This window comes from Homarus americanus, unplaced genomic scaffold (genome assembly GCF_018991925.1).
Source record: "Homarus americanus isolate GMGI-L3 unplaced genomic scaffold, GMGI_Hamer_2.0 scaffold49667, whole genome shotgun sequence".
Classification (NCBI taxonomy): Eukaryota; Metazoa; Arthropoda; class Malacostraca; order Decapoda; family Nephropidae; genus Homarus; species Homarus americanus.
The window spans coordinates 9,453,877-9,477,896 of NW_024738608.1; the positions used below are offsets into that span (position 1 = coordinate 9,453,877).

Below are 24,020 nucleotides of genomic sequence, written 5' to 3' on the forward strand. Positions count from 1 at the left end.
CAACAGGGGTCACTATAACACACTGAATAGTATTTGATATTAAGATACCTTCTTAAAAAAGTTATTTACTACCTTTGAGTGTTATATGATGATGCAGTTTGGCTACTTGTATTTAGACAAATGATTAATGAATAAATCAGGGTACCCGGTTTATGCAGATGCATAATACTTTACACTACAATATTACTTATTAAGTGATGATAAATACACTACAATAGTATTAAGTGGTGATAAACATACACTGCAATAATATTTATTAAGGGGTGATAACTACACAACTGTACTGTACTAATATACTAAGTGTTGAAGACAGACATTGTGGTAAGCTGATCAGCTGTTTGCTCTTTGTAAACAAATGAGTATGAAATGACTCATGGTGTTCAGTGTGGAATTCTTCAGGAAAGTTGATTCTTTTAGGATAATATTTTATCAATCTGGCACCAAATGATCCTAAATTATATGAGAATTGTGGTGGAATTGCATAAAGAAGTGTTAAAGGATTATTGTGGGAGAGGGTGGGGGGAGGGAGCCACCCACCCATGCTACACCTCCCCCCCCCCTCTGCCAGCTGCTCCCAGATAAACATTCGTCTTCCACATCCACTATACTCATACAATTATTTCTTATTTTTATCTTTATAGTACCGTACAGTACAGTAAGTCCTCGTATAATGTCGTCCCGCTTAAAGTTGTTTCGGTATTACGTAGCTAAACTTTAAGAGACCAAAAATTCGTTTAACGTCCCAGTGATCCGATACTACGTCTTTTGCGTCGTCACGGACTACTTTCTACGGCGCATCACAGGCTCCTGTCTGGCTGCGCTACGGTTTCTGGGCTCGGCGCACTGCCCCCACTCGCTGAACGTCACAGCGTCCCCAAGCGACGCCAAACCAGTCTCTGTTACGACTTTACATCATCCGTGCGTGCTTAAGAGTTTTTGCTCATCAAGTGCTACTGATGCTAGTGTTGTGAAGAAGCAACATAAGACCATTAGCCTTGCCACGAAATGGGAAGTTTTAAACCGGGAGGAGGAGCCACCTGCCGGGTCTCAGTGACTTGCCACCCTCCTCCTCTCCCGTCCTCCTCCACTCCACTACCCACCACACACTCGCTCCACCACCTCCGCCCAAAATGATTTAATGTTATATATAAATACTATTTTCTATAAAAATGCCATTGAATTTCTGTATATGTAATGTATTTCGTGGGGCAAAGAGAGGATCAGGAACATAACTCCCGTATTTGATCTATTTCTTATGGGGAAATTGATTCCATTAACGTTGTTTCCGTCAACGTTGCGGTTTTCATTAACGGAACCACGACGTTAAACGAGGACTTACTGTCTACACGAAAATAATTGACAATCAAATGAAAATAGACACTCCGTCTTCTGCATTAAAAGAGAAAATAATATCTAGTTGGGAGGTTTGAGACAAGACGAAACTAAAGTTCTATCTGAGTAAATCAAAGCAGACATTTTACTTAATATTTAAATAAGCAGACTTATAGTACTGTAGTTATTTGTTATACCATGCTCGAGACAATAATTATAAAACCAGTCCAGTGCTATTGTGAAAGTGACCAGGGTGAGTGGAGGGAGGGAGGGCAGGTGTGTGACTCAGCCTGTGCCAAGCCAGGCCTGACAGATATTTCACTGGTCTAGAAAATATGACTTATTAAAGATAGGACAGGAGTGTAGTTAAAAAAAAAGTTTAATTTCTTTATTTGGCACAGTATCTAAAAAAATATATTTCGCATTTCTTTCAAAATAGAGAGATTAATGTTGTTTAGAGGAGCAATATTGGTGATTCATGGGGCCAGGGGTGCCAAATTATTACCAAATTACTTGGAAAATTAAGTACCAAGAGAACATTGTCATATCTAAGTTAACTATGACTCCTAAATATAAAAACAGTGAAATTATTGGTCGCTGTCCAGTCATCGCCCCAACACACAAACAAGCACCCAAGCAGCTCAACAGTCAAGCTCCAATACTTCCATTTCTCAATAAGGACTGGGGAAGGATGTCACTGTTTTGTTTAATAAATTTACAAAACAGTTTATCCAATCAAGTTTTACATTATTTGACATTATGGTGCACATCAACAGACAGTGGGAATACTACAGGGAGCTCGTGTGAGACCATCCGTGCTGGACAGGCTACAGGCCATCAATGAAAAGCAGGGCTACTGCATGAATAATTGGGGTGACAATATGAGTTATGTATAATTTCTGTAGTCTAAAGAATAGGTTGTTTGAATTATTATAACTATTATTTTACCTTTTCTTAACTGCAAATAATTACTAAGATATTGAGTGTATATAACATTACCTAAACAACATTTATGGTTACCTATATAACTAATAATGGTTATGCTGTTTTGACCTTATATTTCCATCCAATCCTAATTCATGGTGTTGTGACCTACTTCTAGTTGTGACACACTTTTATATTAATCGTGTCATTCATATATCAGCCACACTCCTATCGTGTCATCCATTGTAGGGCTCAAGCCAAGGTTACGTGTGTAGACCCTGTGATAAGGCCATTATCACGGAGGGTGATAAAGCATTCTCTTATGAACCATATTATCCCTCACATTCATACTTAGTTGTCTGGCTACCATTCTGAGGGACAAAACAGCTTGGAGGATTCTGGTATTATTGTTGTGAACCCCAGCCACCAAGACACACATGCTCCATTATCTAATAACAATATAACCTATTATGTCAAGTAATATAAAACTTTATTGAGTAAATTGTTATGAGAATTTATTTAACAAAACAGTTATATTCTTTCCCAGTCATTATTGAGAAATGGAAGTATCAGAGATCAATTGTTGAACTGCATAGGTGCTTGTGTGTGTGTTGGGGAGGGGAGGGGTGGGGGGCGGGGGCAACGGCTGGACAGCGGACCTGCCATCCAGTAAGGGTAGGGGCGGACTTTGCACCCTCCTCCTTGATTGTATCAAGAACTTTCGTTCGAGACTGTACCTGAAACTCTACGGTAAGAAATACGTCTCTCCCACATTTTTTCTAGTAAGCTGTTATCTGGTGGAGAGCGTGAGAAAAAAAAAGGCTATGTGTAGCTTTGGTTAATGTACAATCGCCGACAAAATACTCTCGACACGTCTGGTAGCATCTGAGAAAACACAGACAACATAGAAATATATAAAGGCCAAAAATCATGCATTTAAGTAACACTTTGGTGTGCCTTACTTTATAAAACACAGGATAGAAGACTGAAACATTATGACATGATCTGAATGTTTGTATGAGTACAGTAATGCTTTGAAATGTGTTGAAAATATTTTGGCAGTGACAGTGCCATTAATTGTCAACCTTTTACTTAATGGGAATGTCTATTATCCAGCAAGGCTCTGATCCCATGGTTGCCAGATAAGAGAAGGTCAACCTGTATAATAAACTTCTTCAAAACGACTAAAGTATACTGACCTCTGTAGTAAGACACTTTTGAAGGTTGGTCCATTGTAAGATTGTGTGACATTTTTGGACAGATGCTGGCACAGTCTAGCACCACTGTACCTGAAATTCACTTCACCCACTCCCTGTGGAAATATACAATTAAACAATCTCACATAACAAACACGTACAAAAATAAATAAACAAATAAAGGAACAACACAACAAATTTGATATTATATTAATAATCTTGATAAAAAAGATTCTGAAAGGAAAAATCTATGAGAACCATGAAATCCCTTTTTATAAGATTATTATGCACGACTCACGTTTACAAGCATGTACCGTACAGTATACAGTACTTAAATCTATGTTGACTGTCCATTTGTCACCTTAGTAGAATGGCTATGTTTTGTTAAACAAAATAGCTACTCCATCCAACTATAACTGGAATCCTAAAAGAGTTCTCCGTACAAACAGGCGGTGTTATCAGAAACAGAAGGAATAATGAGCCATGGAGTGTCACAGAAAGTGTGCACACAATCACTGCATTTATGTCCCATTGTCAGGAATTCTGAACATGCTCATTTTGGCAGACTGAACACACCCATATAAACTGTTGAACATAAACAATCTAGTTTATGCCTTATTAATTTATACACATTCAAGAGATTAATTAATTTCCTTTATAAATATTTTGTTGTGACATCACAGGCTTATCCTGTGATGCTCTCTTTGTAAAGAACCTTCCGATTCATTAGCTCCAGGATCAGTATGAAGTTTTCTCATTCTCTTTTATAATCCTAAAGACACAGCTTTGAAGACCCACATTCAGAATATCTCAAAATGGAACAAATGTCCACCCACTAGGATATCCTCAGTCTTTTCAGTCAACCCAAATTCCTCTTCCACTGCTATGAAAGTGGAGCAGATGCTGAAGCCATATACAATTTAGACCTTTTCTTGAACCTGGCCATATGGACAGGATGCTAAATGGCACAACCACTCTATCATCCAAAGACAGTAACTGATTTGAAAGAAAGGCCCTATACCCAAAAAAAGAATAACAACCTAATCCTAGAAAGGAAACATTGCTCTTAGTACCATGGAAAACAAATAATTTCCATTACACTCACCATAAAATTGCAAACACAGGAATCAAGCAGAGTACCTTCCCAAATTCCCTGAGCTCATGACAAAGTTCCTGTCACAATCCCGCGACCCCAACCTGAGCAGGAAACCCCCTGCACCCGTACCCAGCTGAAAAAGACCAAGGATTAAACCCAGCTAAAAGCTAAATCTATGTACAGAGAGATCTATGTACAGGTTAGTTGGACTTAACTTGGTCTCATCTAAAATGAAGTGCCCTTTTATGTGACTAATAAATTGCAAGTCTAATAATTGTAACAGCTCCCCAAAACAAAACAGTAAACTAACTACCTAACTAATGAATTGCAAATGAAACCAATCCAAGCTTGTTAAATGCCAATGAAAACAATATGAAGGAAAGAAATGAAGCCTTTGGTATCCCACCTGGGAGCTCTTGGAGAAGATTTGGAGCAGCTCTTATGTGTGGAATAGATGTGCATAGTGGTTGAAGGTAAAGCCCAGATATAAAGAAAAATTACTCACACAAACAACTCAATACACTATTAACTTATAAGCCCCTTGAAGGGTCCTTCAGCATCCATTGTTTAAATACCAAAAGGTTTACAATGATTCCTATCCATTCTTTGTATGGTGTGAATTACTAGTCTCAATGCAAACAAGCACAGTACATGTAAAACTGCTCAAACATTCAAAGATAACACTATAACAGTTATGCTACATGACATTACATTGATAACATCATAGAAAACTTTAACTGGTTTTAACCAGTTATGTAACACTTGGTGGAAACTATAGCCATGTCAGATTGGCTACCCACAACACTGGGTACAAGAAGTTCCCATAGACCACAAACACCAGCACACTATCATTAGTTCATTAAATATGTCAACACTTACAACAAAAATCCTTCCTGCCACAACACAAATATCAAAGTGACCCAGTTTCTTCACCTCAGGGTCAATGGGGCATGCAGTCATCTTTTTTTTTAAATAAATAAGGAGTTCAAGAGACACATCTTTCCTCGAGGAGATTGGCGACTGGATACAGTGGCTATTACTGCAAATAGTTTATAACACTGTCAAATGAGGTGCAATCAGTGCAACAGAAAGAACGAGCTTGCCAGTGAGTCGATGCTTCATGCTGCAATGTCTTTTGGCAAACTGTGAGTTCTATTCTTTCATTTTGAGTGACAATTGTCAAGGGAGAGTAAGAAATCTTTGGAATATGACAGTTGTCATGGCCTAGAGGCTGATTGACTAAGAAAATCCTGAAATGCCTTGGTGCTGATAGGTGTTACATTATAAAAAGTCAATACTATATGCAGATCTAATCACTCCCACAACAAGACACAAAGAATCTGAAACTTCCTCTATGAAGCCAATTACCAAATCCCATAAGGATAGGCTTAGTCAAGAAAAGGGCCACAGTGTCGGGTAGTGCATGCCCTGTACCAACTCCACAGCCACTAGGCTGTTTGGCAAATGTAAGCACTTTTACAATGACTATAGTTGATCCCTTCACTACAGGGATGCTACTTTAAATATTTGATTTGGCTAACACTAGACAATTTTATTCAGCAAAGAGTGGACCCTGTACACAATTGGTTAAACCTGAGACATGTACACTGTATTCAAATGTGAAAAATTAAATACTTAGCTGTCAACAGGAATAGAACCAGAGAGCAAGTATCTGACAAGGAGCTCAGGTGACTGGAAAGTGAGGCATTGAACCAATGACATAGCTTTGAAACTGATCAAAATAAAAACAGATTAAAGCATGAAGGTGTATGCTCTGCAGCAAAATCTCTTAGCCTTCTATCAATTGGGTAACTAAATCATGTGCTTCCCTTACAATAGAAATTTGATGAAATGGTAAGCAGTCAAAATTTTCAGGGTCTTATATTTTTAATTCAATGCAACAACATGGGTCCCAGGACCTGGGATCTCGGCCCTTATACTTATCGGGGTGGTGAAATCACAAATATATGTGCATCTATTGTTCAAACTAAAACAGCCTTAGACAGGACATTACAGTAATTACTCGCCAATCATGGGGTTGGGTTCTTAAAAAATCCATGGTTGACAAATCCACGGTGGACAAGACTAAAGGGTTATGAGAAATAGGAGGTTAGGTTCCATGGCCGTGGATAACACTCATCAAAGCCTACGTTTTTTTTTTTTTTTTAATGGGATTTGTCCACCAGGGCACAGGTCAATGACCCACATCAGGGCCTGGGGGCAAAAATATAATAATAATAATAATAATAATAATAATAATAATAATAATAATAATAATAATAACAATAATAATGGTAATGATGACGACGACGACGACGATGATGATGATAATAATAATAATAATAATGAAGATAAAAATAATAATAATAATAATAATAATAATAATAATAATAATAATAATAATAATAATAATAAAGGACCATAAATAAATAAAAAAAACAAGAAAAAGATCAATAGTGAGAAATGATATACAGCAGCATGCCCTGATAATTCGCGGATTTTTATTTCGCAGTCCTCTATTATTTGTGGATGACACCCTGGATGTATACCCAAGAATGTCTGCGGGTAGTTTTAAAGTTGCCGGCATTTTCGCAGCTGGTACGGCGAGCGCGCGAGTTTTGTGGCGTCCCGCAAGGTGTCTCTCTTGTCCCGGGAGGCCGGTCCACGCACGCACTCCCGCTCGCTCCGCCTCAGTCCAGGCTAAACACTTGTCCGTCTTGCGTGTGTGCTAGTCTCCGCTCGTATCACCTGTGCTACTCATGCTTGTTATGGCTCCCAAACGCCCTCAACCACCTTCATACAGCTGCGGTAAGGCGCTCAAACAAGTGAAGAGAGAAAAGAAGGTCCTGACTGTAGTGGACAAGATACAACTGCTGGACAAACTTAGGAGTGGCCAAAACTTTGCTGCGTGTGGCATTATGAACCATCTGTCCGTTACATTAAGAAGAAAGAGAAAGAAATTCGTAATGCCGTTGCCCTAAGTGCCCCCTCTACTGCCAAGGTTGCCGCTAATGTGATGGATACAGCTATGGTGAAAATGGAGAAAGCCCTTAACATCTGGATTGAGGACTTTAACCACCACCACATCCCACTCAGCCAAAAGTTTATCCATGAGAAAGCCAAGGTACTGTATGACCGATTCCATGCTGAGGAAGGTGGTGCAGGTGAAATGAGTGGTGAAGATGGTGCTAGTGCTGGTGGTTCTGGTGATACCACAAAGAACGGATTTAATGCCAGTAAGAGGTGGTCTGAGAACTTCAAGAAGGCCTACATTCTGCACAACTTGAGGATCACTGGTGAGTCAGCTTCGGCGGACAATGTAGCAGCAAGGGAGTTATCTTGCGATCTTTACCGAGATTATCCGGGAGAAGTGCTAGAAGACGGAGCAGGTTTCCAACTCTGATGAAACTGGCTTGTGGTGGAAGAAGATGCCAGCCAGGACGTTTATTTCATGGAAGGAAAGGAGTGCACCGAGCTTCAAGATGGCAAAGGATCTTGTGTCTCTCCTGCTATGTGGCAATGCTGCAGGACACATAATCAAGCCCATGCTGCTGTACTGTGCTAAGCATCTGCGTGCACTCAACAACAAAGACATGCACCTCCTCCCAGTTTTCTACCACCACAACAAGAAAGCCTGGATGAAGGCAGTGTTATTCACCGACTGGTTTCACAATTGTTTTGTGAGGAAGGTCAAGGATTACCTGCAGGAGAAGGGCCTGGAATTTAAAGTCCTTCTTGTGATCGACAACTGCCCTGGCCACCCAAAGACCCTCAAGGTTGTCGAGATGATCTTCCTGTCCAAGAACACAACATCGTTGCTCCAACCACTCGCCCAGGGAGTCATTGCTGTCTTCAAAGCCAAGCACCTTCAGCAGGATACGGCAAGCCTTGGAAAAGGACACACTGGGTGGTGCCCGAGTCAGTGCAGAAAATATGGAAGAGTTATCCATTGCAGACTGCACCTCCTTCAAATAGCAGTGCCATGATAACCTGACAGTTCTCTGTGTTAACTCCTGCTGGAGGGCCTTGTGGCCAGAGGTGGTGAAAGACTTTGCTGGCTTCCCCACAGTCAACCAGGATGTGCAGCACATCGCCTGGCCTGCCCGTCATGTGGGAGGTGAGGGGTTCAAAGACCTTCAAGAGGAAGAGGTGTAAGAGGAACTCCTGGGTCATGCTGGGGAAGAGCTGGTCAAGCTTGTCGAGGAGCAGTGTCATGAGGATGAGGATTAGGAGGAAGAAGAAGAAGGTGAAGTGGAGGAGGTGCCCACCTTAACCGTCATGAACCTCAATAGGGCTCACGTCTGTATTATTAAACAACATCTTCCCCTGAAGAGGGTCATTGTGTTTCAACACAAGTTTTAAACTAAATGAGTCCTGAGGGACACCGCAATACAGTACTTAACTGGGTGGTGTGGCGGTAAAATTAACTAATTCCAATAAAATTAATTTATAATATTGGAATTAGTTAATTAGTTAAAATTAACTAATTCCACTAAAATTAATTTATAATATTGGAATTAGTTAATTTTACCGCCACACCACCCCGTTAAGTACTGTACTGCGGTGTCCCTCAGGACTCATTTAGTTTAAAACTTGGGTTGAAACACAATGACCCTCTTCAGGGTTCAGAAAATCAAGAAGCTGCAGTGATCATACAGTATATTCGCACTACGTCACATAATACAGCAGTGTGGAATTAAAAAAAAACGTTGATAATGGCATTTGTCGATTTTGAGAAAGCCTTCGATAGCATACATAGACCAACTATGTGGAAAATCTTACAGAACTATGGAATGCCAGAAAAATACGTTTGTTTGAAAGAAGAAATTCATAAAGGCAGCAGTTGTCGTGTGAGCGTTGATGGCCAACTTTCCTCACAATTCAATGTCGAGAGTGGGGTGTTGCAAGGTAATATTTTGTCTCCATTGGTGTTCGCTGTACTTATTGATTTTGTATTGAAAGAGACAGTGGGTGATAAAAGAGAAGGGATCGAATGGGTCGATAATAAATACCTCGCAGACTGGGATTATGCAGACGATGTAGTACTGATGAGCAGATCCATTCAGAATTTGCAAACTATGGTTAGCAGACTGGAGGAAAAGGGAAAAGGAGCTGGATTAACGATTAATGTTAGAAAAAGAGAGGTAATGAAAACAGATGAAGAAATTGAACGGAACATTCAGATGGAGGACCAAATTATAGAAGTTCCTGTCTTCAAGTATTTGGGGACACTCGTCAAAAACGATGGATCACTTGAAGATGAGTTTCAGGGCAGAATACGAAGAGGTCATCAAGTTATGGGTATACTGGGCAAAGTGTGGAAGTCACATAGACTAACAGTTCATACCAAACCGAGATTATATACTGTACTTCACTGGTAAGACCCGTTTTGGTATATGGAGGTGAATTTTGGTATGATAATGACACTTTATCCAGAAGATTCCAAACTTTCGAGAATATGGCATTGAGAAGAACCTTGAACATAAGATGGCATGATCGTATTAGAAACGAGAGAATAAGAGAAGTCACAAATGTTCCCTATTTCGATGAATGGTTGATGAAAAATAGATGGAGGTGGCTTGGGCAGGTTCTGCGTGTGCGTCCGGACAGAATATTGAGAGGCGGTCGAGTGGAGAGTGGACGGAACGAGAAGAAGAGGAAGACCAAGGCCTACCTGGATCCAAGCTATAAGAAGGGAGACGGAGGACGAGTTTAATACAACCATGGAAAGGGCTCAAGATCAAAATAGCTGGCACAAGTATGTGGAGGCCCTTTGCGTCGCACGGAGTTGGAGGCGGTAACAGGGTAACACATTTAGGATGGTATGTGTATGTAAATAAGTAAAAACAAATGAAGAAAGTTATCCAAAAATACAAGTTGAAAAACTTGTACTTACTGTATACAGTAGGTATGTACCACTGTACACGAAAGGACTAAAATTTTTATCTCTTGTGCAAACTATGTGATGTTCATACTCAAATTGTTTACTATCTTGCAAGGATTCCATCAATGCAAGTTATATTCTGCTAAGTTTAGTCTGTGACATTTTATAAGATAAAAACTTTAAGCCAAAAACTACCTTCACCCTGTTTTGGGAATACTTCATAGGGAGGATTCCAAGCCCAGAATCCCCCACTTTTTTGTCCAAATTTTCTGAAATCCGGATTTACAGGGCCCAAATCTTTGAGGGTTCACTGTATATACAGTACCAGTAAATGTGATAAATAAATAAAACTAACACCAATAAATACTGTACGTATTGCCAAACTCGTAATAAAAGCCAAATGAAAGTTTAACACAGTCACTATTTGCATATACTGTACAGTAAACCCTTGATAACTCGGCATGAATATGGTCTCAAAATGTATAATTATAGTATGACTCAGGCAATGCCGAGATATATAAAATTATCTGGGAAAATCTTGGCATATCTGGCCACTTATGTCACCTACTATGATGCTTTATATTTCACCTGCAGTGCTGGTTAATGTTACTTTTTTACATTTAATAATTACATGTACTCATATATGGGTCGATAATTTTTTATTTTTGCAGGGGTGGGGGAAGTGCCTCGATAAGTTGGAATTTGGGATAACTCGGCAAGGCCAGAGCCTCATATGCCAAGTTATCAGGGGTTTGCTGTATATCTGTAATCCCTGTTCACCATAGCAACGGCGACACTATCTCCGCCGATTCCCTAGCAACCCCCCCCCCACCACCAACCGCCAGCTGTCCTCTCACTCCCCCACTAAAGCCAGCTAACTCACGTCCAAAGAAATGTAAATTCTTTTTATGTGTTTGCCCTTAGGATTCATTAGCTTGCGAGAGACCACAACTTCACATATTGGATGCAGAATGATTTTTGAGCCAATTTTCAGACAAAAAAGTGTCTTATATGCTGTAAAATACGGTATTTTGTTCTGGCTACCGCCAAATGATTTTATTCGGCCAAGGAAGTTCCGTTTCATACTTAATGAGTTAAACAAAACTTCATTACTTCTACAAGATATAGATTCAAACATATCCATAATCAATTTGCTCATAAATGCCTACTTTTGCAATGGAACATCTTCCTTAGAGCATGAATTCATCCTCCTCTTATTCTACAGTAACTTTAGTATTTTCATCTGCCTACTGCTAGAGGATTACTTTTAGCACAGGAAACACCAAAATCAAAATGTTATCCTCACCCCTCTATTAGTACCCAGTCTACTCCCCCCAGAAATACAAATACCTCTCCATTCTCCTTCCCACTCACTAGCAATGTTTCAACTTCACATTTCTGAATTTGGGGGTCCAGACCTCAGGGAGAGAGAGGATTGGCAATGCTAAGTGGTAAAGTCAGGAGAGAAGCCAACTGTACATATGAAAACTAAATTAATATTAAATATGCTACACTTACCTGTTCAAATATTACAGTAATAAGCTCTTTCATAAGGAATGCATCTTGCACTTGCCAAGTGAATATTGTTGTCAACTGCCGTGCAACTTGTTCAAATCTGAAAATAAGGAGCGCTTATATAATGTCTGTAAAAAAAAATGGATCATAAAAATTATTCTTATGAATCACTGTTTTTTACCCTTTCACTCTGATATCTACACATAACAATGATGATGATTATTATCATCATCATCATCATCATTGTTTTATGGCTATTTTCCACACTTGCATGGATTAGCCATGATTACCCAAAGACAGGTCCCCAAGATGTATGGTCTCTTGTAACCTCTCTCATCAAGTTGTTATTATCTCTGTGGTCTTTTTTTTTACAACCTCTCCCCACGTCATTCTTGGCCTACTCCTTGCTCTCCTCTCCTTCACATTCAAATTCAATCCAATTTCTCTACTTGCCCGAACCATCTCATCCTACTTAGCGAGTCATCAGTTATGGGAACATAAACTCCTGACTTACTCCAAGTAATGTACACAGTAATCCCTAGCCAACTACATAGGTTACATTTTAGATTCTCCCGCTGTTGGTAAGGGCTGGGTCTCATGGAAAATAACGAGCTGGGAGATGTAGCGGATACCCCCAGTAACAGCCCCATTGGGTCTTACAGTGATGCCACATACCTGCGTGCTTCGAGGTTGTGCAACACGTGGACCTTACACCATTTAGACATCACAAGTGGTTTAAACAGTGTTTTGGCTGTTCGCGACTGCAGTTGTTTACTTCCCGTGTGTACCCAGCAAGTCCCATATATACAGGGCTACCATAGGTCTGGCACACACAGAAGAACCCTGACTCTCACCCGTGGTAGACGTTTCCAGTGAACCCAGCAACTCTCCAGCCCTCAGCCAGCATCTTGGTGGATAGTGAACTCCCCGTCGTTGAAGTGGACTCGACAGTCGCCATTTTGAAGCTTCAATCAGTTGCTATGCATCGGAGACATCATCTGTTCTACTATCAACACGGAGGACATTGACCCACTGACAGAGACCTTGCCATCAGCTGTGACGGCTCCCATTTTCTGTATCGACTCAAGACTATATTTATAGGTATTCTTAGGTATACAATACTGTATATATATACCCACATGAATAGTTTCTACAGCATACCATCACACGTTAGCCGTCGTGTAGGTTATACAGCTCCTCCCCGACTTACGACCTACTCGACTTGCGACCACCCGGACATACGAACGCCTCAGTCGTACCAATATTTTGTCAAATTATGTATTTTCGAGTCCCAAAGTCAGTGATTGCACTGTGTACTGGCAAAATTTTCGTTTGTAATTCACTTTAAAATGGCTGGCAAGCTTAAAAGTGAGAGTTTTGTGGTGCTGAGAAGAAAAAGAAACACCCATTTAAGATTTTCTATGTATTATTTAATCATTTTCGACTTATGACCTGGATTAGGGTCCCTAACCCCATCGTAAGTCGGGGAGGAGCTGTATTTACTTTATAGATGTCTTACTCGTTTTAATGTATACAGTATTGATGTAATATAATTCCCAGTATTTATTTTTCCCCTGTTCATCTATTGATACTTTAATTATTTTCATTATAATTTATATCAATTTCCTGTAATGTTCAGCTGCGTCCCGGAAACACCTTCGACATCGGCGTCAGTAGGTCGAAATGAAGAATTTCGGTGAGGGGCTCTACGTTGTAACTCGATAGGATGCCAAACCTAATACATTAGCGCACGCACCCGTATCAATATCCAGAGCCAACTTGACTGACCCAACTCTCACCGGAATGGACAACACTTCCGCTTTGTTGTACAGTATTGTACATCCTTTCCTATCAAAAAAGAAGTTGACCACACTTACTTCTACTCAGTTTTCTCTAAACGTGTATACTTTGAGGATACATTAGAAAAAGCAGTCACCATTTAACATTCAATCAAAATTAGACATCAGTTAGTGAATTTATTATACACAATGGCAACCAGTAGGAATGTAGAATGGCTAAATTTGTGAATATAATGGCAAAAGAAAATGATGTTCCAGGTATCACAGAGCACTTAAATACATAATTCCATTAAAATCTAATGACATTTCTTCTAGAAGGTAAAATTAAAACTTAACCAAAAGTTTAACCTCAGTACCTGAAATCCAAGATGGTTGGCATAGCAGCCATGTTGACTATGCAAAAAAAAAGGAAAGAATCAAGTGAAGCTTGGGACGAACACAAAACTGATGTTTCAGGAAGAGCTGCTGCTTATTAAGACTTCAAGAGTGTTTAGAATGTCAGCCAGAAAGGAGTCATAAAGCCTAACTAATATGGATGAATCTTGCTTTTTTATGTAATAATGATTGATTGATTGTTTGTGGTAATTACACCCTGGCAATGCAACAGCTTAGGTCGTATGTTGCTGAATTAAAATTAAGGCTTAAAAGGCGAAAACCAAATAATGCAAGGTAAAAAAACATAAGTAACAAATAACATAGAACTTTTGCAAAAAAACATTTAAACATTAATAGATAAAACTCAAAGCTTGTGTAGAAGGCCAGCTTCCTTCACGAAGGAGAGGTCGTCCCCTCCCACACTATCCATTCCCCCGCTAGCAACAAAGAGAGACGGTAAGCCTGGTCTCCCACCCACCCCCTGGCACTGGGAGAGATGTTTACGATGAAGATTCCTGAGACTGGGGCACTCCACCAGGTGGTGTTGAATAGTCAATGGGACCAGACAGTCATGGAGTGGCACCCTCTCCATTAAAAAGCCATGAGTCAACATTAAACTCTTGACAGCAGCTAGGCAACTATACAGTAAATATTATTGAAATCCACCAAGATTTCAAAGTTATAACACAAAAAAGAAAACTATAACATTAACCTCAGCACATACAAGTTGTTTGATCCAAATAAAATGCACTGGGTTCTTGAAGCAACCATTCAATGAACCTAAGTCTCAAATTTCATAAAAACGTACCCAAAGGTTTACGAAGAAAAAATGGTGTGCACACAAACAAAAACTTACAACTAAAAGCACTTTTCACTACCATTTAGGAAAATAAAGTGAAGAAAACCAGAGAAAAGTGAGAAAGGGTAAAAAAGTTACCAAAATCTTTGTTGTCCTTACCTGTTGGGTTTTAAAGTAAGCTGTACAACTAAGTTGTTAACTTGTAGAACAACTGGGTGACAGGTGTAGTGAATCTGTGGTTGAGGGACTACTGGACTTGTTACCTGCAGGGAGAAACTAATATATTAAATACTAGAAAAATAAGAGTCAATTGGTCTGTAATTGTCTGAGCAATTTAGACAAATTTATACATATTAAACTTGGTAGTAAAAAATTTTCATTTTTGGTAGAAGTAAAGAAAAACAAATGTTATGTACAATGTACTGTATCCTTAATGATAAAAACAACCAAATTATATAGACTAAGTGATAAACTATGCTGATCACATTAACTTTAGAATGACACACTTACAGAGATAAACATGTAGCAGACTGTGATTATATGGGGCTCTCATATATACGAGGTCTGTCCAAAAAGAAACCAAACTTTAAAAAAAAAAAATTATTGCTTTACTTACAACTTAATCAGACTTGTCTCCTTCAAAGAACTCTCCTCCATTGTTGATACACCGCTCCCAACGTTTTTTACAGTTCTGGAACGCGTTTTGAGGGATGGTGCGCAGGTCTCGTAGCAAATTTTCTTCTATCGTCTGAAATCGGCAACCTTTCAGGGTGGATTTCAACTCTGGGAACAAAAAAAAAAGTCCGCAGGGGCCAAATCTGGAGAGTAGGGTGGCTGGGGGACGATAGTCGTCTCGTGCTTCACCAAAACGTCACGGATAAGGAGCGACACGTGAGCAGGTGCATTGTCACGGTGCAGCATCCAGGTTTTGTTTGTCCACGCCTCAGGCCTCTTCCTTTGCACTGCCTCCCTCAAACGCTTCAGGATCTCCAGGTAAAACTCTTTATTAACTGTTTATACCATGTAGAACAAACTCATGATGAACGACACCCTTCCAATTAAAAAAACTATCAACATCTCCTTCACATTTGAGAGACTCTGATGTGCTCTTTTTGGGTCGTGGCGAAGATGCTCCAACCCACTGTGACGACTGCCTTTTTGTTTCGACATCTTAGCCGTACACCCACGTTTCATCACCTGTTATGACATTTTTCAGAAAGTTTTCATCAGCATTCGAATGATCAAACAGCTCCTGACTGACTGTGACAAGGTTCTCTTTTTGCTCATCTGCCAGCAGACGCGGCACAAATTTTGCGACAACACGATGCATCTTCAGTTTTTTGGTTAAAATCGTGTGGCACGAACTTTTACAGATGCCTACTTCTTTGGAAACTTCACGGACAGTCAGGCGACGATTTTCACGGATCACAACACGCACTTTCTCAGCGTGATCATCGTCCGTTGACGTGGAAGGCCATCCAGATTTGGGATCGTCTTCGGTGGATGTTCTTCCCCATTTGAAACGCCGGTACCACATGTGACATTGCGTACGGCTCAAACAATCCTCCCCATAAGCCTGCTGCATCATTTGAAAAGTCTCCTTAAAAGTTTTTCCCAATTTGAAACAGAATTTCACGCAAACACGTTGCTCTTCAAGATCCTTCATTGTCCAACTTGCAACAAATCGCCAAGTGTACTAAACACACATTCACTCTAGCGTGTGTACCTCGATGACTAATTGACGTGGCGTAATGTGGCTAGTGTTAGACTAAAGCTCAAGGTCACCGCTACACAGCGCTCTCATCGCAAGCACGCTGCGCCAACTCGTTGGCGCGCTATTTAAAAAGTTCAGTTTCTTTTTGGACAGACCTCGTATGTGGGACCTACTTAACATACATCATGAAATAAATCCTTTCATTTCTGAAAACATAAGGTAAAGTTATTAAAGAATGAAAAATCTTTAATTCACAATTTTTTTTAAAAATTAAAAATCATAATACATTACTGTAGTCCCTCGCTCAATAAGGGCTTGCAAAATGTAAAACTGCCAATACAATATAAAGTCGAGGTATATATCCCGGCCCTGCTGTAACGAGACGACTCTCTCCAAGAGAGAAAATAATCCCTCATCCCCAGAATTTTCCGGGTAACGGAAAAATGTTCTTAGAAGTTCCACAAATTGCCCATTACATCATCTCTCGAACCTGGAAAAATATCCATCACCCCCGGAATTTTGCGAAATCGGAAATTTTTTATTGGAATTTCTGGAAAATGCGCCCAATTTTCATCTCGCAAACCCGGAGAAAACTCCCCCATTCCCAGAATGTTCTGGATATCGGGAAAAAATTCTCAGAATTTTCTGGAAAATATGCCCCTCAGAAAATTTCACTTTCAGCTATCGGAGAGTTCCGGGTTTGAGGGATTCCGGTTAATGGAGATATTACTGTACTGTATTCCCTAAAATAATGTTAAATAACTTGACTATCAAAATGTAAATGATTTCAAGGCATTAGCACTTCAGAGCAGCTAAAATTTTTTAAATATTTATCATGAAAGGTCTAAGTCAATGATGAAATTCGCATGGTCATCAGTCCATGCCCCGTTCACCTTGGGTAGTGGCGGCATGTACCCCATGGGGCAACGAAAGTGTTTTTATTCAATAAACCCTCAAAAGTCCAGACCCTGGAAGTTCAGCTTTCAGATGATCTGGTCTTTCTGGGCAAGAAAATTTTTTTTGAACCCTTAAATATTTGACACTTGAAATTCCAGCCACGAGCGATCATTTGAATTTGTCGCCAGCGAGTAATCACACGGGGGCCTCTCTCCTCCTATCAGACCCGTGAGTGAGCAGTTTATTCCCCCACTTTTAGAATGAACTTGCCCATAATGCTCCACTGTGATTGGTTAACTTTAAGTTCAACACACATTCAGCCACAGAAAAATAATTAAAACAATGGTGATGGTAATCCTCCCGGTATAGCGCAGAAGATGAGCGCACATTGCATCATCCATATATCACACACACACAAACACTCGCTGTACTCCATCTGAGTCTCCAGTATTTTGAAGTCAAATCACATATTACAGTACAAATGTATAGTATATCATATTTGTTCTATAATTTAATATTTTATATTATTAATGATGAAACATACACCATTAGAGGCTGATCATATGAGAATATAATGAATAAAAAAAAAATTGCAAACACAGCAACAGCCAGTCTCATCCACCTCTCCTTTACGGAAGGATGGGTCAGTACTGATTAGTTTGTCTAAGTGCAAACATAGTCAAATTGCACCATCATGCGAAACAGATCTGCCGGACAGTCACCAACACTCAGAGAGATGTGTGTGTGTGTGTGTGTGTGTGTCCATATGCTGTGATTTCAAATATGCTGACTGGCAAGTCGAGATAGTTACAACTCAGTGCTCATTGTCTTCACACATATATGTTCACTTCCCACACATACACTCCCATGCACATATTTAGGGGTAAATTATAATTACAGTTGTCCGTCGGTTAACGAACACAATTCGCTCCACAGAGTCGTGTAGTAAGTGCCTTGTCATGTCACATCAGCTCACCTCTTGCCTCATCACCTCAACCCTCATCTTACAGTGTTACATTTATTTATTATTGTATTATTTACTTTATTATTACTGTATGTACATTTTAAAAATATTTACCGGGTATGTTTGCACAATAATTAAAAATAGATTATTTTTTGTGGCAGAGAAAGCAATGCGCAAAAACTGAACAGAAATGAACAAATATTAAAAAAAAAAAAAATCGGAAATTGTTGAATAATGTCCAAATATTCCAAACTGGGTTAATTCAGATTTTCTGTTAATTTGAGTGACCCAGAACCCCTTTTTTGTCAAATTAATGAGGGTATAGTGTAAAGGAAAAATGTAAAAGGAAATACAAATGACAAATTTTAGAGTCATCAGGGGGGCTAATGAGTGGCTGCTTAGAGCACAGTGGCCTCCAGAACCCCCACTTGGTAAAAGTTTGGACAATCGACAAGTCCAGACCCCTTTCTCCCCAAATTAACTCAAAGCTGTAAAGGTATAGTACAGTAATATATTACTTATTAATTTTTCCCAACTAAAATGAATAAAATATAAAAAATAAATTAAATGCTGATAATCCAGATAATTTCATAAAAAGAGGAACAAGAGTATTAAATCTATACTAGTAGTATTGTACAGTACAACCAATTTTTATTTATTTTTTATATACTGTACACTGATATATAAAATATTATTTTTCTTTTTGTTCATATACACTATCTTTACAATTGTAATTGCTAAATTATGTTTATTATGTATTCCAATTTACTTTTCATACTTCATTAAACATATAATTACTGTACTACTTTAATAACTTCAGTGATTTTAATGTTTGAAAACACTACTGTAGTTCAATGTATATACTGTATTCCTAATTATAACTCACAATTGCTATCAACAGTCATCAATTAAATTATTAGGAAGATTGAAGTTGAACAATTAATTTCATGAAAATATATATTTAGGAAATTTTTTATATTCTTGTGTTTAAAATTGTTGATTTAAAGCATGCTTTCATTCATTGTTTTAAATCACTAAATTTAAATTATGCCATCCCTGCTTGCTGGGCACTTTCCAGTAATTTTATTGGTCTTTGGTAAGGTTTTACTCAAAGTAAACAGATGAGATCAAGCAAATCTGGCAGCAATGCATAAATTGAGAGAGAGAGGAGACGCGGAGGAGGAATTTGGTGGTTGTTCTTAGGCTATCCGAAGTAGTTCACCACTAACAAGTGATTTTTATTTTTATTTTAGATTTGTTAATCCAATTCATCAACAAAATATAAGGTAAACAATAACTAACAAGGTAGTGACACATCTGCACCTAAAAGGTTCCTGGAGTGACTGAGTAAAAAGATGCTTTGTATTATAGTACAGTAAAGTATTGTGTTAGTCAAGTGCAACCTGTCACTGAATTAGTACAATATTATGCATTATAACATTGGCAGACTCTCTTGTGGGGTATCTAGTAGCTACTCAGTGTCCTGGTGTCTCATAGGTCACTTTCTTGGCCCTCAACCATAAAATAAAATTTTACATTTTGATTAATTTCTATAAATCCTCTCCATACACTGCTTAGAGCATTAAGGTTTAGACCTCAAAAAATTCAGTGTGACCTTATATGCATCTTACCTGATGCTGCTGTTGAATATTTTGAGTTGGGTTTGGGATTTGGATCTGAGGTTGGGGCTGGGGTTGGGGCTGGGGTTGAACAAATATCCGTGGGACAAATTCTGGAGCATCTGCAGAAAGTGAAAAGGTCCTCTTGGATTTTTCTTCCTGAGATTCTGTAAAAAAAATAATTTAATAATATTTAAAAAGGCATCAGGTTTGGATCAATTGTGAACCACTTACCACATCACCCCAAAATCACTCAATTTTTGGTTTCTGGTTTTCAGCTTACGGATGTAAATAGTGAAGCTTTTTCTACTACCATGGTGAATAGCAAGGAAAAAGTATGCAAATGTGGGTGAAAATATTGTTTTATGATACAGACATCCCTTGAGTTACAGAAGGATTACATTCCTTAAAAGTTATCTGTTACCTGTACTAAAATTCCATTACTGTAGATACCTGAAACCAATTTTACCGCCAACTCCCATTGTATAATTGGAGATGCATCAATATGGACAAAAAAAATTCCCTGAAACATAATAAAGTAACCTCTTTAGTATGTTCTAAGACTGGTAATTTCAGCATCTTAACAAGTCTGCAAAGACTGTTAGAAAATATAAATCTATGAGGAACCACATAGCCTATACATGATAAACAGAAAATTTTGATAGTGATTCATCTTATATGTACACTCGCTACAGAATGTATCTGCAAGGTGGGGTCATGAATTCTTAACCCCTGGGCTTCAGGCTATGGTCAGCAAACCCTCATCCCCCATGCAGGTATATTCAGGAACATTTGAAAACAAACAAAAAGCAATTCTAGTCTTACAAACTGGCCATGAATGATATAAACAGGCAACACTCAGGCTAGGGAGAGTCGAGAATGTTCGTGAACTGGCGTGTATGTGACACAGTAATAATGAGACAAAAAACACTAATTTGTAGGTAGTATGAGGTACAGGACACTTGTTTGACTATGTTATTATTATTTACACTATTAACAATCATTATTAATGCTCCAGTAATTGATCACAATACTATACTGTACATGTGCTTGGGGGTGGGGAGGGTAAAGACACGTGGTGACGTGAGTCAAGTTCAAGGTGCTAGATGCCTACATCACAAAGGCTGAGAACCTACACAGAAGAGACTGGGAGGCTCTTATGTGTGGGTGAATGAAAGATAAATACATATTTGGCAACAACGTTATAATCTAGCCAGGCCCGCCCTTTTTATTTAAAGAGGCCTGGGAAAGATCAAAACGTCATGTGACGTGTCCAGAAGCTCTACCTTATAAGATAAGTTATTCTCAGTTTTAGGATTTTAAGAAGTTAAGTAAGGTTTTTAAAGGTATCTTTGGTGTTCTTTATACTGTATAATTTTACCCCACATTTTCCCTCTTCTTCAACCCCTGTCCACTTTGAGAACCAATATTGTTGGTAATTGGAGGTAACAAAACATTATGTACTGCTAAAACATAAATCAAATATCCCTTATGTTGTATAGTATTTCTAGATACTATATGTTATATTTTACACACTGCTAGATGGGTTAAAATACAGTACTTGTTTCTTAGCATTTTCTAATGTCATTACTGTAAGCGAAATTTCTCAGTTAATCTCATGGTCACCAAACCTAATCTACTGTAATATACCAAAACTGCCTTAGATGAGAGCAGGAACCTAGGCTGTTAGATAAGTTTCCTAGTCCTGATTATAACATAAAGGTTACTCTCATATCTGTGGTTAGAACCTTGGCAGCCTTACCTAACCTTGGCTTTTAATCTTCCGAGTTTACAATGACTGTCATGACAGTCTTGATCCACTTTGTAATTTTAATCATGTATTTATAAGTAACAACACTCTGTGATAACGCATATACTCAGATAAGCAATTGTTAACTATTGGTATACTTTACCGAGTAATATATTTTAGGTGGACCAAGCCATGCACCACCCCTGACAGCAACATAAGCAGCAATGGCTGGTTAAATTAGTGATGATGCCATTTTTGCCCAATCAGATTCTTTGTGATTTTGGGTCTCATATTTCGAAATTCAAATTAATTTCCGACCATGGAAGTCTGTGATGGGTGTCACTTCAATTATATGGAGCTGATAGCACGTTTTGGGGAAAAAACAAAACAAGCTTTAGCATTTCTATATCTTATGGTGTTCTGCCGACATCAGTAAAGTGTCCTAAGTGTAAGAACGAATGTAAATATCGTCCAGACCAACATATGTGGCATTGTGGTAACTCATCCCTTATCCCCAAGACAAAGAAGAAACGGTGTTCGTACACCGCCAGTGATCACATAGGCACCAGAACCAGGCCAATAAAGTAAGAAATAAGTGATTCCATCAAATGGTTAGGTTAGGTTAGGTCATCCAAAAAAAAATTTGGTTTATATGTTTCTCTAGTGTTTTTCTGTGTGTGTATTTTGTATTTGCTTGGCCATGATTTTTGTCGGAAAACGCCCCACCCAAAACCCCCGATAATTAAAAAACAGACAACTTCAAAGGAAATCAAAACAAAAATACACTAGAAATTGTTTGTTTTGACTTCGTAACAGAGTTGTGCGCACTAATACAAATTTACCATCTTGTGTTTAACCGGTCTTATAAATGGTATTACAGTATTATCGTTTCGGTCACCCAGCGATTTTTAGGATTTTAAGTTTTGGAATCAGTAGTGCTTACCTTAATTAGACTCAGAAGACTCATCAACCACAGGTCGCACTAGATTAAAGGTGTTTTGTCAACTTTATAGCTACAGGGCTGGTTACAGTTCGCGCAAGTAACCTCAGTTGGCAAAACACCGTGTACGTGGAGAAATTTCAATGCCTCACCATCCTTACCGTAATATTCAACGTGATATCTTGTGATGACTTGGAAGTAATCAACATCACTACCATTGCACAATGAAAACATCTTGGAAATAAATTAAAAACCAAAGGGGTCATGGAGGGGACCTATACTGAACTGTGATTGGTTGATCCAAAATCTTACCCACCAATTAACGTGTCAGACTCTTCCAAAGAACAACTTTGCATGTGTCAGACTCTAGCGCATGCAGAATATAGCATAAGAACCAACACAGGAGCTCTCTGGGACTGGTAACATCAAGTAGAACTTGGAAAAAATACGACGATTTTCCACAAATTTATTGTGATTTTCTCTGAAAGTAATCATGAGCGAAAGAAAGTCTATAGAAGAAAGGTGTCTTAGAATTGTCTAAACTACTAATTATAAAACAATAAATCCAAAAATCGCTGGATGACCGTAACGATAATACTGTAATACCATTTTTAAGACCGGTTAAACGCAAGATTACTGAAAACTAATTTGTAATATTCCAGTACACATAGACAGTATCAAACACAGGAGACACATCTAAATAAGGGTCAAAACTAACAAATAATCACCAACCAAATTTCTATTTGTGTTTTGTACCGTTAGCAATCTAAGTTAAAACTATAAATAATGCAAGTTGTGCTGAAAATTACAGAGGCATGTGTTAAACCGATTATTAGAATGATCAGTAATACAAGTACATCTGGTTCACACCTGTAGGGAGAGTGGCGTTTAGTTTATGGGAGGCAGCTGCAGGAGCCCCAGGCTGGACTACCTCAGGAGCTCCATGTGGCCGTCTAAGATCTGCTCTCTCACTCACATCATTTCCTGTTATTCCTCGCCCTCGGCCCCTACCTCGCCCAGTTCCTGAATCCATCCCAACCACAGTAACCACTTATTATCTGTCTAGGCGTCCAACACACAGGTCTGTCTGGAGGTTAAGACTCGAGCATGTACCTCAGTGACTGCTAGCTTGTTACTCCAACTTATTTAATATTATATTCTCATACTCTTAAATATATGTATTATTAGAATAAATATATATATTAATGAAGTACTC

General features: G+C 38.8%; 1 protein-coding gene across 2 annotated transcripts in view; it reads right to left on the reverse strand.

Annotated features, from left to right (window-relative positions):
* LOC121874267 (polyadenylate-binding protein-interacting protein 1-like) overlaps positions 1-23,956 on the reverse strand; it is a 42,739-nt gene extending 18,783 nt beyond the window's left edge. The window contains exons 1-6 of one of the 2 annotated variants that reach the window (XM_042378375.1): positions 23,675-23,956; positions 20,127-20,281; positions 15,080-15,183; positions 11,951-12,047; positions 9,561-9,638; positions 3,456-3,568 (exon numbers count right to left, since the gene is read on the reverse strand). In XM_042378375.1, coding sequence (XP_042234309.1) covers positions 3,456-3,568; positions 9,561-9,638; positions 11,951-12,047; positions 15,080-15,183; positions 20,127-20,281; positions 23,675-23,837 — 710 coding nt within the window. In that variant the 5' untranslated portion in view covers positions 23,838-23,956. The remainder of the gene's footprint in view (positions 1-3,455; positions 3,569-9,560; positions 9,639-11,950; positions 12,048-15,079; positions 15,184-20,126; positions 20,282-23,674) is intronic. The other variant, XM_042378376.1, reaches the window with a different exon arrangement.
* Between the last annotated feature and the right edge of the window lie 64 nt (positions 23,957-24,020).